At 43.9% G+C, this 18,977-nt stretch overlaps 2 protein-coding genes across 13 annotated transcripts in view; one reads left to right on the top strand and one right to left on the bottom strand.

Moving 5' to 3' along the window:
* Positions 1-4,610: 4,610 nt before the first annotated feature.
* On the top strand, positions 4,611-17,980 carry RNASEL (ribonuclease L). Its single transcript, XM_083507129.1, has 7 exons — positions 4,611-5,725; positions 7,180-8,665; positions 10,704-10,792; positions 14,244-14,446; positions 15,873-16,008; positions 16,725-16,873; positions 17,346-17,980. Exons 2-7 carry the CDS (start codon positions 7,252-7,254, stop codon positions 17,482-17,484), a joined length of 2,130 nt encoding a protein of 709 aa, XP_083363255.1. The 5' UTR covers positions 4,611-5,725; positions 7,180-7,251; the 3' UTR covers positions 17,485-17,980.
* RGSL1 (regulator of G protein signaling like 1) overlaps positions 17,377-18,977 on the bottom strand; it is a 40,144-nt gene continuing 38,543 nt past the window's right edge. For 6 of the 12 annotated variants that reach the window (XM_083507068.1, XM_083507076.1, XM_083507075.1 and 3 more), the window contains one exon: positions 17,377-17,942. The gene's annotated coding sequence lies outside the window, so the exon portion shown is untranslated. The remainder of the gene's footprint in view (positions 17,943-18,977) is intronic. The other 6 variants (XM_083507066.1, XM_083507069.1, XM_083507072.1 and 3 more) reach the window with 2 other exon arrangements.

The raw sequence follows: 18,977 nt of genomic DNA on the forward strand, positions 1-18,977 counted from the left end.
AGTGTATGTAGGATTTCCAGTTCTTTTTGCATTCTGCTTGTTTCTATCCCTCAAGATTTAGAAAAATAGGGGATCATGTCTTGGTTGGATTATTTTCTGACTTCCCCCCTGTTCTTCCCTAGGTTTCACAGGCTGCTGTCCTGCTGCTGCCGAGCACCAAAATCCCACCCCCTGGTCTGCAAGGAGGAGGAGGAAGAGACGTCACGGTGATGAAAAACGAAAAGGCAACACTCGTGAAAGTCAGTTATCAATGTGCATGGCACATAGTTGGTGACAAATCGGATATGTTTCCTGAGGAGTTGAAAAGACTCTCTTCTTCTCAAGTGCAAGTAGGATTTCTAATTCTTCCTGCATTCTGATTCTATCATGATCCATCAAGATTTAGAAACATAGGGAACCATGTCACGGTTATTTTTAAAAGGTTGTCCTCAGGGCCACCACAGATGCTTTGAGGGAAATGGCTTTTCTCTCCTTTGTGGGCATCATCACAAGAAGAGCACCTTATTTGATGGTCTTTTTGACAAGATGCCTTCCTCCTGGGTCCAACTCCTTGCTGCACTCTTCATTAGAGGTTTGTGACAGCAAGTTCAGTTGCCAGATACCCCACATTCAGTGCAGAGATAGAGAGGATCAAGGAAGTGGCTTGCGTTATTCTCCCTTCCTCATCCCATCCCTGAACTCTTCTTGAATCAGGGAGCTGCCTCCCCCCATCCCAGTGATCCAGATTCTCTCTGGCCTCCCTGTTCCTCAAGAACAAAGATCACCATCTCTCACCATCTCTATTGGCATCGGTGGCATCCATTCCCTGGTCGCTTGGTCTTACATTAGTTGTTTCCACCTTCACTAAAGATTCCTTCTGATCTTCATAACCATCACTTCATTCTCCCATTTCTCTTCCAATATCTCTTCCTCCTCCTCCTCGCAGACCAGGGGATGGATCTTTGGCACGTGGCAGCAGGAGACCAGCAGCTCACGCAGCCAATCTTTATAAACTAATCTAACCATGACATGGTTCCCTACATTTCTGAATCTTGAGGGATAGTAAAAGAAACAGAATGCAGAAGGAATTAGGAATCCTACTTATACTTCATATGAAGAAAGTCTCTTCATTACACCAGAAAACCTATTTCCTTTCTCACAAACTACCTCCTCAAACTAAATATGCTCATCTTTAATTTTATAGTCCCTCTCCTCTTTTGTCCAGTTCTGCCCCTCCTTTCGGTGCTTTTCTTTTCTTGATTCTCCAATTAGTCCGGCAGTTTCTCCCAGACCACGCTACGCCATCTTCATAGGTTAGTGTTTAATATAAGTTCAATATTAAAAGTGTTGCCTTCTCTTTTACCTTTGTTTTCCAGTAACTTCCACTCTTTTACCACAAACAGCGCTGACAATCCAAGTCTTTTAACTCAGTCTCTTTCGCTGGGCTCACGCCACTTCAAAGCAAAAAACAAGTTAAGTCCTTGAATTCCGCTTCTTTTAATGGGCTACTACTGCTGCTGCAGAGTGAAATTTGAATCTGTCTTCCTTTTCTTACTGGTACTTGTTAGAGAAATCTTCGCTTATGGTTAAGTATAATGAGAAAGATTTCCAATATATTTAAGATAAAATCTCCCGTTCTTTACTCTTTATGTGCTAGTCTTTTGGGTCTGTTTCTGAGCAGTTCACTTTGTATAAAGAAGTCTCACAGACCCTCTTCTCCTCAAGCTCTCCTTGTTAGCTTAGTCCAGTAATTAAGGGGATGGAGAAAGTGAGAGATTTTGCTGCCGTTTGGGACTTGGAGGCTTGCTGCTGAGGATTGCTCGTGTCCTTGCGTCTAGGTACTCTCTGTACCACAGACTGTCTCACCGGAGTGGTGCATGCTTTAGTTATCTCTTGCTTGGACTACTGCAATGCGCTCTATGTGGGGCTACCTTTGAAGGTGACCCAGAAACTACAACTAATCCAGAATGCGGCAGCTAGACTGGTGACTGGGAGTGGCCCCCGAGACCTACATTGGCTCCCAGTATGTTTCCGGGCACAATTCAAAGTGTTGGTGCTGACCTTTAAAGCCCTAAACGGCCTCGGTCCAGTATACATGAAGGAGCGCCTCCACCCCCATCGTTCTGCCTGGACACTGAGGTCCAGCGCTGAGGGCCTTTTGGCGGTTCCTTCCCTACGAGAAGCCAAGTTACAGAGTAGTGGTGCCTGCCCTGTGGAACCCCCTCCCACCAGATGTCAAAGAGATCAACAGCTACCTGACATTTAGAAGACATCTGAAGGCAGCCCTGTTCTGGGAAGCTTTGAATGTTTGACAGACTTTTTTATTTTAATATTTTGTTGGAAGCCGCCCAGAGTGGCTGGGTATAAATAATAAATTATTATTATTATTATATTAGGATAATGACTGTGAGGTGTTACAAGTCATTAACTTCAAGCCACACTGCCATGCCTTTGAAGACACAAACCATCCCAGCTTTTCAGAGCTGACTATCATGGCTTCTTTAATCTTTGTTTATTGCTCCACCATGTGGCTGAATCATATAAAGCACTGACTTTTACATATCTCTTGACCTCTAATTGCAAGAAGATCTCGTTAACTTGGATTATAATCTTTATAAATTGGAGTTGTGGAGCAGGTCCTCGAGAGTGGGGGGGGGGGGTTCCCACCATTCCTCCTCAGTCCAGCCCCTGACAACCATGTGGGTTACGGCGTCGATGGCTCATTTTGTGGGGCGATGTGAAACGTAGTGCTTTCACCCCCAAACCTTGCAGGGGGCATTCTCTGGGTGTTTGGCGCCGCGTTGGAGTGAATCGGACAATGTCTGACTTTTGAAGAAATTGGGTTCCCGTGATTTAGGGCGCCAAAGGCTCATTTTGGGGGGTGCCATGAAATGTGGGGTTTTCACTGCCAAACATTTCAGGGGGTCTTTAGCAGGTGTTTGCCGTTGCTTTGTTGTGAATCCTAAGACATCGGGTTTTCAGCGAAATCGTGGCCACCATAGCTATTCTGACAGATGATTTGGCCTGTCACCCTTGTGTGGAAGTAAAGGATGAGATTCCCCTACTACTCTGCCTGGGGTCTCCAATGTGGTGCACCCAGCCTCCACTCACACTATTCCTATGTTGGGAAATTTGGGGGTGGTTTGTGGGGATGTTATGTACTGAGTTGAATAGGATCCAAAATGCAACAGTCTGATTGGTCCTAGAACAATAGGATCCAACATGCAGCAGTCTGATTGGTCCTAGAACAATGCAGCAGTCTGATTGGTCCGCAGGAGCCACTCAATCCAGCTCCAGGTGGAAGTGAATCCACAACCTGATTGGGCTACAGGAGAATCCCAGAATTAGCCAATCACGTGCAGCCCATTGTGTAAATAATGTATATAAAGCAGATATTGTGGGGGAACTTTCATTCCTCGCTACTATGAGCTGAATATAGAGCATGAAATCCACTCTCGACTCCGAGTATATTTCAGGGGAAGAGCTGTTTGGGATATTTCCTGCTTGTGAATTATTGGTGTCTGTGTGTGTGTGTGTGTGTGCGTGCGTGCGTGTGTGTGTGTAAAACACATGCCTAAATCTTTCAATCTGGGACGGGCATGGAAGTTCCGAGGTGGGCCACCAGGGGGCACTGCAGGCCACGCTCCAGCTGCTGCTGCTCCAGGTGCCAGTAAGTCTTCCATTTTCAACCTCTTCCTCCTCCATTGCACTGGATAAATGTACCTTTACAGAGCAAAATATCCTTTCGAATTATACACCCAGCACATGGAACCTGACAAAGGGGCAATTTTTTCATTGATTATTCCATTGATGACCCTGTTCTTCCTTGGGTTTCAAAGGCTGCACCGGTTGCTGCCCTCCTGTTGCCCCCCTCCCGTCCATCCCCTGGTCTACATGAAGGAGGGGGAGGCCGAAGAGGTTAGGGTAAGGAAAGATGGAAAGGCAACACCATTAAAAATAAGGTTCATCAATGTGCACTCCAGCAGCAGGTGGTGGATGCCACCAATCCTGATTTATCAGGTGAGAGATAAGCTGTGCTCATGAGGAACTGTGAGGCCAGAGCGAACCTGGCTTCACGAGGAATGAGGCTGGCCTCTGATTCATGAAGACTGCAGGGACATCCCTTTTGAAGAAGAAAGAGAACCACTTCTCTTTCCTTTTCCATTACAGTGCATATTTATTTGCATTAAAATTATACCCCAAAAATCCTCAAAGCAGGGGGAAAAACCAGCTGGTCATCCTTGGAGAACCACAGGAAATTTTAAACCTCCTTTACTCATTGTTGTGTTTGCGCACTTCCTCCCCAGGCCCAGTGAAGTATTTTGAGCCTGCTTCACTTGCTGCGCAGCAGGCGGCGATGCAGTGTTATGAGTCATGGGGTGGGGAGAGCGTGTGTATGAATTCAACAGCCCTAGGTTTATTTTTTGGTTGCCGCTTTGTTAATGTTAATACTGTTTTATAGATTATGAATGCTGTAGTACTTTATGAATCCTGACTTTCTCGTAATAAGCTGTTTAGCTTATTTTTTTAGCTGTGTTGTTAATAGTGTTTTATAGATTAAAAGGTAAAGGGACCCCTGAGCATTAGGTTCAGCCGTGACCGACTCTGGGGTTGCGGCGCTCATCTCGCTTTACTGGCTTCCGGGTCGTGTGGCCAGCAGGACTAAGCTGCTTCTGGCGAACCAAAGCAGCGCACAGAAACGCCGTTTACCTTCCCGCTGGAGTGGTACCTATTGATCTACTTGCACTTTTGGGTGTGCTTTCGAACTGTTAGGTTGGCAGGAGGTTTTAGATTACAATTGTTTTACTGGAGATTTATATTCTTTACCAATGTTTGTGTGACGTCCTATTATGCTGTAATTTATTGTTTGTAAGCCGCTTTGTGATTCATGTGAATGAGAAGTGGCACAGAGATGTACTAAACCAAGCCAGAGGTCTGCTGTGCTGTGCATCTGGCTGGGCCAGGGGCCCGATCCTGCAGGCTCTTCACCAGCCTCTCTTACACAAGCGCCCACGTTTGGACAAAGCACATTTTCAGCCCAGAGTGGGACCCCTGCAAGGATCTGAGGAGAAGCCTTTCCACGCCAGATGACCCTTCCCTGCGGATGTCTCCTTCGCCGATTCCCGTCCCCTGGCCTTCCCAAGAGCTTCCATTTCTTCTTCCCACCTCGCGCCATCCTCGCGCCAACCCGGCCAGGGAGGCTGGACGAAGGACAGCATGATGGCCGGACCGCGGGCACGTGTCTAAAAAAAGTGACGCCCTGAGCCCGAGTTCCCCCAGTCCTTGTTGAAGGGAAGACCTTTGGGCCTGGAAGGGGACTGGGGGGTGGCGGGAATCCCAAAAGCTTTGGGACTAGAGAGAGAGAGAGAGAGAGAGAGAGGCGCCTCCTCAGCCTCCGTGCCAGCCGCGCGTTGATTGTGAGGCAAAAATGGCACGTAAATATCTCCTTTCCCGCCACGAAGAACAAACTCCTCATTTTCTTTTCCTCAGCAAACTTTATTCGGCGTTAAAAACGAAATACCCCCGCCACGCAAAGCCTCCCCTTCTGAGGCGAAAAGAGCCTCGCCCCGACTCGGCTTCTCCCTCCCCTGAAGCGCGTTTCCGCCTCCGCCTCCTCAGGCGGCCTTCGCCCCGCCGGATTCAAGAGGGGCAAAGGCACTGTTGTGGCGAGAAGGTCCTTCTTCCCTCACAAAAACTTCTCCGCCCTTCTCCTTCTCCAAGGAGGCGAGAGACCCTCCGCCGGGCGGTAAGGGCGGGCGGGCGGGCGGGCCGGGAGGTGGCTGGCCTGAGGGCTTCCTGGCCCCGCAGGCGAGGGAGGGAAAAGCGGCCGGGAAAGGAAGGCCTCCTGGGCGGGGCCAGGATTTATTGGGGGGGAGGCCCACCTGCCCCCATTTCGGGGGGGGGAATTACTCCGCGCGCGCCCCTGGAAATCCGTCTTCTTTAAGCGAGCAGACAGAAAGATGCAGTGACAAGCATTCCATCTTTCGTGTCTCTCTTTTTCTACCTACGTCCTACAACATCGTAAAGAAAGATAAATAGGACACCTGGAAGCTTGGAATTATAAAATGACTCATTAAAATCAACCACAGTAACATCCGCATTGCACACAGAAAATTAAGATAACAAAGGATTACGTTAAAATAAAAATGACAAATAATCCTAATGAGAAGGATGAACCTGGTGCACTACTATTGATTTATTAATGTTTGGCTCTATTTTTGGCAGCAGCAGCAGCATCGTTAAATCACCTGATTAACTATTTGCAGTTTGTTTCCATTTTTAGTTAAGATATTTGTGACCTCGCTGAACCCACGTTCCACTAAATACCATGAAGGAAACATGGGTATAGCCAGGGGGGGGGGGCGCAGCTGTTCACCCAGATCAAGTAAAACAATAAAAATACTTGACTAACTAACTAATCATGTCAGTTTTGCTGCCCTAACAAAAATCCTGGCTATGCCCATGGGAAAAAATGCAATTAAAATTGTACTACTGTATAGTCCAGAGGAGGAGGTGCCGCTGTCCCACAACAGCACCTGGCTAACAGAAAAATCTGTCAAAATCTTCAGTAGGAAGTTAAATAAAATATTAAAATCATGTGGTTACCAGCATCTTCACCTTATCTTGGTGGTGACAGGTGGGCACAGCAGCAGCAAAAAGGAAAAACACAAGCTGGTATAGCTAAGAAATACCGTTGCTGGTTCTTGCCCTTTTAATCTTTCCACAATACCTCTCTGCCCCAGTGTAACATTGCTGTGGAGTAACCCTACACTGAGGCACAGAAGATACTGTGGGGGGAATCAACATGATGGGCACCAGCCACCACCACCCAGGAGCTAGTGCTTTGGGTCGGCCGCAACATAGAAGACAAGCTCCTGATTATGCCCTATTTATTGCTTCTGAACATCTAGCTATTGATAGATGTGCTATCCTTACATATTAACTGAACATGGCATTTTCTATTTGATAAACAGGAGGAAAACTATAAGTCCTTTAAAATGCATACATCCATGTGACAAAGGCAGTGTGACTAACTTTTCGCTATGTAGCACCTCTGTTATTTGAGCCTTCACTATCCAAAACCACTGAATCAAGAGACGCTATGTCTTGCATCCAGCCCTGTGGCACCATAACTCTTTGTGTGAATAGCTCTTCCATTATTAAGTTGATAATGTCATAGCTGTTGCTTTTGTGTTGCAGTAGAAATATATTCGCAGAAAGCTAATGTAATCACGACTACTGGGAGAGGCGTCAGAACACTACAGAAAAGAAATGGCAGCTAATAAAGCCCTTCAGCTAAATGATGCAGTAAGAAGAGGATCGATTGAGACTGTCCAGCAGTTGATAGAAGAAGGTAATGATATCAATTCAAAGGTGAATGATGGATGGACAGCCCTTCACAGTGCTGTACAAATGAACGAAGAGGCAATTGCCCGCCTTCTGCTGGACAGAGGAGCCGATCCACTTGCTAGGAAGGACAACGGAGCTACCCCCTTTATTCTAGCAGGGATAACAGGCAATGTTGAACTTTTAAAGCTCTTCCTTCAGAAGGGGTCGGTCATCAATGAGTGTGATTTGAATGGTTTCACGGCATTCATAGAGGCTGCAGGGTATGGGCGAGAAGAGGCCCTGAGGTTTTTGTATGAGTGTGGGGCAGATGTTAACTTGCCCAGAAATGTGGCTGATGAGGATAAAAGGGCCCTGAATAAAGGTGGAGAAACAGCCCTGATGGATGCTGCCAGATATGGTCACTGCTCTGCTGTCAAAGTCCTAGTTGAAGAATTGGGTGCTGATGTGAACATCTGCGACAACTGGGAGAGAAATGCATTGGTCCATGCTCTCACAGTGACTAAAAAGGATCAGCCCCAAGGCAAAGAGGCAGCTGCCCTTTTCCTCTTAAAACATGGGGCTGATGTGAATAAGAGAGATGAAGATGGGAAAACTACTTTGATATTGGCAGCTAAAAGGCAAAGCCTAGACCTGGTGAAGGCTATATTGGAAAAAGAAGAAGTGGACGTGAACGATGCTGACAGAAACAACAAAACAGCCCTTATGGCAGCAGTGGAAACGGATAATTATGAAATAGCGAAGACATTGTGTGAAAAGGGAGCAAGAACAGACATTGGGAACTTGATAGATATGGCCAGCCTGAATTACAACAACAAAATGATAAGGCTTCTTCGCCAGTATGGAGCATTGTCTTGTCTAAGGCAGCCAGAAATACAATGGACCTCTGCTAGCAGACACTGGCAATCCAAGCTCCGAGATCTTTATGGAAAGTATCGTCCTATGATTGGAAAACTCAAGATCTTCATGTTTCCAGATTTCCGAATTCAGACAAGTTCCCACGGAGGTGTCTACCTAGGATTCTACAATGGAGAAGAGGTGGCTGTGAAGATATTCCCCACCACTGCAGAAAATGCTGAACGAGAAAAAACCTGCCTTGAGAAGTGCCGTACCAGCAAACATCTGGTGAAGTTCTGTGGATGGGAAGAGCAGAACTGCTGTCTCTACTTGTGCCTTTCCCTGTGTGAGAAAAACCTTGAGGAATACTTCAGGACAGCAGGGACTGAGAATGGAACTATGAGAAGTAATGTTATTATTGAAACAATATTTCAGGCAGTGAAGGAACTGCACTCATTTGGATTTGGGCATCAAGATCTGCACCCAAGTAACGTTTTGATAGGTTTGTGTTCTTTCTTATATGGCTGTCTGTCGAGTGGAACCCAAGTGTAGTTGAAAGAATTTTACGAAAGAAATATGGAGTAGCAGGTTTTCAATTTTATGATGTAAACCAAGGATGGGGAATCTGTGTCCTTTAAGATACCGTTGGCTAGCAAGTCCCATAATCTCGGAACATGGAGCTGATGGGATTTGGAGTCCAGCACTAACCGGAGCACCACAGGTTCCCTACACCTGGGGTGGGGGGTGGGAATTGGCTAGCCAATCATCTGCAAGGGGTCAGAAATTCAGATCCAACAGCAAGCATGTGAGCAGCATAGAAGAATAGTTTCACACACAAGCTGAAAGAAAAGAGCAGCAGATAGTGGAGATTTATTACAGGGAGTGATATGGGATTGACTCTCTGGTGACATACCAAACCCTTGGATATTCTAAGCTGTAGTGATCATAGTGCCCTGCATTTTCCTCTTCTAACCAGCAGCCTCACTGGTGCAAGGCACAGTCTGACCCCCTCCTTTGGTAATCCTCATAGAACACTAGCCCAATGGTTGCCATTAATTTGATCCTGAATTGATTTTAGAATGTATTTCAATTAATTGATTGTGATTTTATATAAACTGTGTTACTTTTATTGTTGTTAGCCACTCTGAGCCCGGCTTCGGCTGGGGAGGGCGGGATATAAATAAAATTATTATTATTATTATTAAGGAAGGAGAGATTCCAGCTCAGGAATAGAATATCTGCTTTTCAGGCAAAAAGTTAATTATGTTCAACCCTCAGCATCTCCAGGCAGGGTTGGGAGAGACTCCTGTGTGGCATTGCTGAGAGCCACTGCCAATCTGAGCATAAACAATGTTGAGTGCAGAGGGACCAATGGTCTGACTAGATATAAGGTAGCTTCCTGTGATCCTAGTCTGCACTCTACTCACCCAGCTCCCAGATCAAGCCGTCTGGAAGCTGACGCCACCATCCTAAATCTTGAGAATAATTTCACTACACCTTTTTACTGCTTCAGAAATGTGGCCCGCCCCTCCAATAGATCTCCATTGTGTACTTACTTATTATGCACTAATACTTTGAATATTATGATTTCTCCTCTGCATTATATCCCCTCAACAAATCTGGAACATAGGACTAAGCAGATGGATAGATGGTTTCAGACAGAAGTCATTCTGGTTCTACCTGGAGAACAACCTACACCAGGCATCCCCAAACTCGGCCCTCCAAAAGTTTTGGGACCAAAACTCCCACCATCCCTGACCACTGGTCCTGTTAGCTAGGGATGATGGGAGTTGTAGTCCCCAAACATCTGGAGGGCCAGGTTTGGGGGTGTCTGACCTACATATTCAGATAAAAAATTAAGTTCTGTTGGCATCTACATTAGGGTGGCAAATCTTTTAAGGATCAAAGGTCACATTGCCATGTTGTGACTTTCAGTAAGTGGGGGTGGGGGTGGGTGGGGAGTCCCTGAAGTGATATTAGTGCTTGAGGTGAATATTTATTTATCATACTTCTGTGCTGCCTCAGCATCAGAAATATAAAAACAATACATTTCAAATAAAAGCTAAAAGCAGCAGAGATAAAGTGAAACTAGTCAACAATACCATAAAAATGTTCATGGCACAGACACATCTTTGATGTTTTAAAATAATAAAGTGTCAAAATCTCAAAAATCCACAGAAATCAAAAGCCCCTAAAAAGCCTTGGGAAATGAAAATGTCTTCATTTGACCATAACAGCAATACAAAGTAGGCATCAGGTGGACTCTCTAGGGAGGCCATTCTATAACTGGGTATAACAGCTGAGAAGGCCTTCTCCCTAGCAACCACCAGCTGGCTCTCCTTAGGCAGGGATAGGCAGAGAAGAGCCTCAGGCGCTGACATGAAGTTTCAGGTAGGTTTGCATGTGAGCAGGTGAATTGGCTGCTCTTGTTGAATCTTGAAAGTTTCCAATATGTGCTCTTTCCCCACAAAGCATTCAATACAGATGTGAAAACCATTCCGCTTGATTGCTTCCACTTATGTATTCATTTATTTTGCTAGATGTCACAGGCAAGGTTTTTCTAGCAGATTTTGATAAGTCCAGAAAAATAGATGATGAAGAAGATCTTACCATCACAGAAGATCTGCAGGTAAGTGAGCCTCCTCTGCAGTTGCCTCCCCAGCCTTCCATATTTGCAGAATGATTATCCCCAACCATTAAGGCAATGTATTGTGTGTTTGTGCACAATATACTTTTATTTATTTATTTTCTAATGATATTTATTGAGAATTTAAAATTACAGAAAAAGAAAAGAAAAAACAAGAAAAAAGAAAAGGGAAAAAGGTAGACAAAAAAAGAGATTAAACAATATAAGTCAATAAAAACAAAAGTAAAAAACAAAACAAAACACACAATACATCAGAATCAAAAAACAAAAATAAACAAAGAATTTAAAAGCAAATCCAATATTCCCAAATCTTTCTTTCATTAACTTGTTTCATTGACCTCCTCACACCTCCCTTTTTTGTATTCTAGTTATTAATTATCTCAGCAAATCCTTTCCATCTTTCACAATATTCTGTCATTAAATTACCTTAATCTATTTTAACCTTACCTTACCATAAAAAACCCTAAAGCTTAAAACTTAGATCTTATTTATACTTAATTCTTTTTAACTAAACATATTTATACATAATTCTTTTTAACATTTCTACTAAAGCCAAATAGTTTCATTCCAACATTTTTCTAATGCTCATTAATTTTACAATGATTTTCTAAATGAATTTTTAAAACTTTCTTCCAATCTTCATCCATCGTCTCTTCTTCCTGGTCTCGGGTTTTGTCAGTCCTTTCTATCCCATCCATCTAGTCCATCAACCTGGTGACCTTATATCCGAGGCTCTTAAGTCTTTTCCATGTCCCTTCTGCAGGTCTTCTTCATGTTTATACCTGCACTTTACTTTATCTTCTGCTGATCTTATTCTTAATTTCCTTCCTTTCTCTCGCGGAGACTCCAACTTGACAATATCTTTATCCCTTCTCAACAAGTCAGCCCATTCTCCATAGTCGACACTGAAATCCAAAAGATATTTGAAGGCATGTTTCAAAGTCCCTCCAAGGTTAAGGGCCCCCACAACTCCAAACTCCCCCTGGCCCAAAGCCAGATCCGAAAAGTCAAAACATCCCTGCATAGGGGGATCTATCCAACTTCCCATCTCCAGACCAAACAGTACTCCATCTCTCCAAATCTGACTTTCTCCAGATTCAGTCGTCAAAGACAGCAACTTATGTTCCTGCAAGGCCACAGCTCTCTCCATTTCTGGTACTTGAGGTTCAACAACTACCTCCTCCTTTATCTTCTTCACTACTTGCTCTGTCAAAGCACATTCCTGGATTAATTCCGGAGTGGTTTCTATATAAGTATTCACTGTCCAAAATTTCCAACTGCAACAGTCATCAAATCTATCTTCTCATGTAGCTGTTCCAGTAAAGCACTTGTCTTGCAAAAAGCAAGCACTAAAGCTTCTTCTGGGCACATTCTTGTTCAAGGTCGGTGTCTAATTCCCACGATCTTTTATCTCTACAGTTGTAGAATTCCCCAGAATCGACTCCAGCAACAGTTTCACAAGCTCCCTCTAGAGGAAACAATTTCTATTTGTATCCGTCTTTTTAAAAGCAGATCTAGCAACAAAGTTCCTTTCGTTTTCCAGATATTTTGTTCCTTTTAAGTGCAAAAGGGAACATTGGAATCAATATGTTTCTCTTTTTTAACTATCTGTCAAAAATGTTTTATCCACAGTCAATGAACTTCCCCAAAGTGTCTGTCTCTGACACCCCTCTCCCAGGATCAAGACGGTGGAAATTTATCTTTCTTTACTCTCTCTTCTGCAGGTTTAAACAGTCTAAAAAGATTCCCCCCTCTTCTCCTGCTTCCAAGGGGGGTTTAGTGATTTTAGCTGATGGAAATTTAGTCCTTTACAAACGACTTTCCAGACTCTAGCTTGCAATGTCTTTGCTTCAATCTATTTACAAAAGCGGAAGGCGGACTTCCTGTTTAGACCTTCCCACTTCAGTACCAAATTAAAAAGTTTCTTAATCCAATTTTCCATTCTACTCACGGGCAGTTGTTTAAAATCCAATTGTCCACAGGAAAAAGTCAGCGCTCTCCGGCAACAGCAATGCGGCTTCACTCCGTGAAAAGAGCAGTTGATTCGAAGCACCGCGCCATTCACCCCACTTCGCTCCAGATCCCCGAAACTGGGTTTCCCCGCGAGTAGGGGAGGCGCAAAAGGTGCCAGCCAAATCCCACGTCCACAGGCTTCTCCCGCCTGTGGTTTTTAGTGGGTCTCCGCCTCGCCGCAGCAGTCCACACCCTAGTTCTCACGAAGCGGATTCCTCCTGGTCAGAGGAAATCCGCCATTGCTGGAGGCGCTAACCCGGAAGTCTCCTGTGCACAATATACTTTTATGCTTAACCATAACGTAGAGTTGGGTTGAATGTTCGTCCTACTCAGAGTAGCCCCATTGAAATCTGGCTAACCTAAGATCAATAATTCCAATGAGTTTACCCAAACTTTGCCCGGTTCAATTTGTATTTATTTATTTGATTTCTTACCAGCCCTTCACCAAAAGGTGCCAGGGTGGAGTACAACAGTTTTAAATACAATACTGTATTATTGGAAACATTTTAAAACAAATTAAAGTCACGTGAATATGGTAGATCCTGAAATGAGTATATCAGGTGTATGGTTCAAATTTATTCAAGAATAAATTGACATCAGTAAGAATGTTAATTGCTAGTTCTGGTCCCAGGAGTTCTTTCTGGTAACAGTGTCATTGTTTTTGTGAAATTTTTAATTTCCTGTATAACCCCAGTATAGTTGTAACCTGGAAGTTGAATGGAATCCATTCCGGAAGTCCATCCGACTTCCAAAATGTTCGGAAACCAAAGCACAGCTTCTGATTAGCTGCAGGAAGCTCCTACAGCCAACCAGAAGCTGCGGAAGCCCCATCGGACGTTTGGGTTCCAAAGAATGTTCGCAAACCGGGACACTCACTTCCAGGTTTGCAGCATTTGGGAGCCAAAATGTCCAAGTACCAAGGCGTTCAAGATCCAAAGTACGACTGTAGATTAGAGAATTTAAGAACCTGTCAGTGCAGCCCTGTGTTTCTAAGGACCAAATTTGATTCCAGTCGTGGTGGTGGGAATCTGATCAGGACCATAGTGGTGAAGAACCAGTGTGTGCCGGGGAATGGTATCTAAACATTCCTCCAACATTTTTTTTCCAGGTTGAAATTACCTCCATCTGCTATTTAGTCTATAGGGCAAAACATAGAGATACTGAACAAGCTGTAGTATAATCCTATTCTCTAACATTTTAGGTAGGTTTCTACATGCAAGGGGTGTGTTTGTGTGTAGAAACATTATGTCATGTGATTGCATCACTTGCAATTTAAACTGACACAGCCCAGACACAGATTTTTAGCATCTCGGCAAGAACTAAGCCCTGGCACAAAGGATAAAAGTGTGATTCCAGTCTACTTGCCCAAGAATGACATTCTGTGTTGTGAAATCGTATTGCCATTTGTTCTCACATGTAGGCTCTCAGACGTCTAGCCCTATATGTTGCTATGAGGGGGACAATCTGCTTTGAAGCCTTGCCTGCGCAGTGTCCGAAGGATGTAGATGATTACTTTGAAATAGAAGACCTCAGAGCAAGACTGGAATCTCCTGATGAAAACATCCCAGTCACTGAGCAACTGGGACAGTTGATCTACCATCCTTATTTCTGGAGCAAGAAGGTGTAAGTACTAAATAAATACAGGAAACTTAGCAACTATCCATTCTTATCATTCTACCTTCCTCAGCTTGATTTGCCCTGTTACTACAACAGCATGGAAGAAGAAACTTTGCAAGTAGGATTAGAATGACATTTTGGGAAAATGTTTTAACCCATTCATTTCTATTTTTTGAAATCTTAAGTTTTGCCTTCAGAATTGAAGCTCAGAATTAGATTACGCTGCTTTATATGTCTTTGTTGCTTATAGACTGTCATGTGCTTTGTCATGTTGTTCAAAATATAATGAATGTTCAGGTCTGGGTTGTTGTCCCTCATGTGAAAACCACATGGCTAATCATTAATGTAAGATAAAAATAATGCAGTCAAACCTCGGTTGTCAAATGTAATCCATTCTGGTTACAGGTCGGTAGCCGTGTTGGTCTGCCGTAGTCGAAACAAAGTAAAAAAATACCTTCCAGTAGCACCTTAGAGACCAACTAAGTTTGTTATTGGTATGAGCTTTCGTGTGCATCCGTTCTGGAAGACTATTCGACTTCCGAAATGTTTGACAGCCAAGTTGCAGCTTCCGTTTGGTTGCAAGAGCTTTTTGCACTCGAGCAGAAGCTGCGTTTGACGTTCAAGTTCCAAGGAACATTCGAAAACAGGAGCATTTACTTCTGGGTTTTTGGCATTAGGGAGCCGAAACGTTTGAATATGGAGCCATTCGAGAACCGAGATTTGACTGTATATATATTTCAGTAAATAACTGCAGTGAACTTTGGATAGCAAGTTTGCTGCAGATATGACAGCACATTGATGCAGTATTGATATTATTTGTCATTGCTAGCCATCAAATACCAAATGTTGAATATGAACTATGTGATGTGCAATTGGCACTGAAATCCATGCACTAAGATTTAAGGGATCAATGTCTGATTCTACACTACTATTTAGGGCTCTGAAAATCCACCCTCATGCCTAACAAAAACTCTCAAGAGACTTTAACAGGCAGAAACACACATTTCAAATTGGTTTTGCACAGCCACAATAATAATGCCACATCTGGAGAGCCACAGATTAGCCACACTGCATTAGATGGTAATGTGTCAGGGAGAGGAAAGGCAAAATCAGAGTTTTGTTATAAAAGGCAGCTTGCAGAGCAAGGATGCCCCTTCCTTGCATATGACAGGAGTTAATGGGTGCAGTATACCTGCCCCAGGAGAGCAAAGGAAGCTGCTTCACTCTAGGTCAGACTATTTGTCTATGTCTTGGTGTTGTCTGCCTGGCTCCAGGGTCTCATTGCCTGCTACTGGGTCCTTTTAACTGGCGATGGCAGGTGTTGAAGCTGGGACCAAGCATGTGCTCTGTCCTTTCCCAGTCTCTGAGACCAGCCTTACCCTATGGTCACCTTGGCTCTTTGGGTTCTTAGTAATTGCCTTTTGTTTGCCAGGAGATACAGGGTCTTAAGAGACGTTGGGAATGAGAGCGATATAAAGACACGCAATACTCGGCACCATAACAGCACTAGTGAAATTCTGAAGGCTCTGAATAGTGAGGAAGATCCTTTCAAGGACTGGACTGAAAAGGTAAGTGATCTCTTGCAGCCTCCGTATGAAAGCTTCAGCTGTGTTGATTTGAACCGCCACATTTGACCTCTTTTCCTTCTGCATTGTCAGTGCCAGTGCTTCATCACTTCTCAAAGGCATGAGGGCAACTTAAGTGCAAAACAAACAGCTTAGGTCTGATTCACGTCTTTACAATATGTATACCTGGTCCTCAAAACCATTCTTATGTCTGTGAAATGATTTGCCATTAGATCAGATTTTAAACACAGTTGTACCTCGGAAGTCAAACAGAATCTGTTCCGGAAGTCCATTCAACTTCTGAAGTGCGGCTTCTGATTGGCTGCAGGAAGCTCCTGAAGCCAATCGGAAGCTGCAGAAGCCCTGCTGGACATTTGGCTTCCAAAAGAAGGTTCGAAAACTGGAACACTCACTTTTGGTTTTCGATCATTTGGGAGCTGGAATGTTCAACTCCCAAGGTGTTCGGGAGCCAAGGTATGACTGTATTGCAAAATCTGCCAAGCAATATAAATGGAAACTGTATTATAATAACCAACATACGTCATACTTCATGCCATTCTGTCAAATGTATATTTCTGTATTATTTCTTGTATATTTTTGTATACTGTATATTTTTGTGACTTGGAATCTGCCAGCTTGCAGGTCTACATGGAAACGGTATTGTGAGGAGTGGGCTTCATGGACCCAGATTAATGACAGGGGACATGTGTTTTTTTCAGATTGATAAGGATGTATTGGACTGTATGATTGGTCCCTTTAATAACAAGAAAAAGAATAAGAAAAACAATAAAGATTATGAAAACTGTGTGACAGATTTACTGAAGCTGATCAGGAATATGGGGGAGCACTTCAGTGAGAAGGATGAGAAGTAAGTGAGAGTTCTTTTTTCTAGATTTGCAGAGGAGACACCGAGTGGCCATTTCTATGCAGTGAACTTCCTCTTCTATAAACCAGTACTATGTGAATCCGGACTTAGATAATCACACCTTTGAAAAGGCCACCCAGTGGTCAAGTGGAGTTTTGCACCTCAGCTACCAGCTTCAAGTCAAAGGGCTAAACTGAGGACTCATTCATGCTTCCTTTTGTGCTGCACTTTTAGGCACAAAAACACGGCTTTAAAGCGCCGTGTTTGAGTGCATTTGTTTTATCCCAGCAGTATGCCCAGGAAAACCCATGCTTTGATGTTGGATCAGAGGAAACAGCAATAGGGTTTTCCGTGGGTTGGCATTTGCTCCAATTCAGAGACCGACATTCACATTCTATTTTTTAAAAATACAAATCTAAACTACTGCTTGCTTACATACTGGTATTAAAAGGGTTCACATTTTCCTCTATTTCAGGGTGAAGGAAATAATCAAGGAGCCAGAAGACTATTTTCTGAACCTTTTTCCAAATTTAACAACTTATGTCTACCGGACTTTGCATAATATACAATATGATAAACATTTTCCGAATGCACAGAATTCTTCTCAGCTATAATGGGGACCAATAGACAGAGATTCTTCATGAGAGTTCTCTTCTGTTTCAAGGTGTAAGAATAATTAAGAGGCTAGCAGCATGTCCCTCTTTTTCTGAGCCTCTTTCCAGAATTAATCATTTTCATCTTGCCAGAATTTGTGCAACACAGGATGATATATATTCTCCAAGTGCTCAGAACCCTTCTCAGTTGCGATGAGAATCGGCAGCAGTTGATTCTTGCACGTGACTCTTCTGCCTTTCTTCAGTTTGCCCCATTCAGCTAAGATACCAGATAAAGTCAAATAAGAAAGCTGCAGCACATGTAATATAAAAGAGATAGAAAGAAAGGTTGTGGCTGGCAGAAGGGAGCTTTAATTGTCTATGCATTTGCGAAGCTTGTTTGCTTGAAATTGAGGCTTTCTCTCACCTACCAGCAAAACATCAATCCAGATGTTGTATAATTTCCTGAATTTTATGCTCTGCCAGTGGAAAGAGAAAATAAATACTTTCTATTACATTCTGCAGTTGTTTGATCTTGGTTTGCTCAACAAATGCAAATGAAACTGCAGTCAAACTACAGCAGTTCTCTTTAGTGTGCTTGCCCAGAAATGTTGCTACTTCAGATCTCCATGCATTTCCATACTGCAGAGCTGCAATAAGGCAGTCTACAACTTCAAGTTTGGTATCAACCATGTCAAATGCAACTTATGGTGGGCTTAGATTCTTGGCAATATAGCTGCAACTAATGGGGCTTCCATTGCCATTGCACAAAAACAAGGTGGATGCAAAAGGCCCCCCTGGGGTCTGACACAGATCCCTGCCAAAGAAAACTGCATTCTACATTCATGTTGAACTACAGAAAGGACCATGGCTGTCATGGTGGACTTTGGAGTTTAAAATTTCAATGGCACCCTGAGCAACACCAAAATTTGCCCCTCCCTGCCTCTCATCTTCCATTGTTTACCATCCCTGCAACACCCCTCCACCCCTCTTGGCTCGGTGCCCAGTGCAGGCAAACCAGCCATGCTCCCCTAAATCCACTTCTGGTGGCTGGCCTAAAGCCTGTTCCAGGAAATGAGGGGTGGCGGGGTTGGGGTATAGGTTAGATGTCTTGGCATCTTCAGAGGACTCCAATTTGCTGCCCTTCAGAATAACACTAGATTAGCTTGATAAGTGTCTGATCTCTGTGTAATTACAAGGGCCCTTGAGATGATGGGTGGGCACCCTCCCTCCTCCCTCCCTCCTCCCTCTGAGGGCTCTAATGGGCTTTCCTGGTGGCAACAGTGGGCTGCATCCGTGCTCGGAGCAGGACCAAACAGATGTGTGCCTGGGTGGCCCTTTTAATTTCCCACAATGTAGCACGGCTTTGGGGTTGGGACTCAAAATGGCAGCTAGAAATTTAAAGGGAGGTTCATACCACACATTGTAAGTTAGGAGGCATCTGTTAGGGTTCTGGGACCCTGGCAGTTGCCCAAGAATGCTGGGTCCTGGCATCTGCTCAGATGACCTGCCTG

The sequence above is a fragment of the Podarcis liolepis genome (assembly GCF_965112155.1).
Source record: "Podarcis liolepis genome assembly, chromosome: 6".
NCBI classification, from domain to species: domain Eukaryota; kingdom Metazoa; phylum Chordata; class Lepidosauria; order Squamata; family Lacertidae; genus Podarcis; species Podarcis liolepis.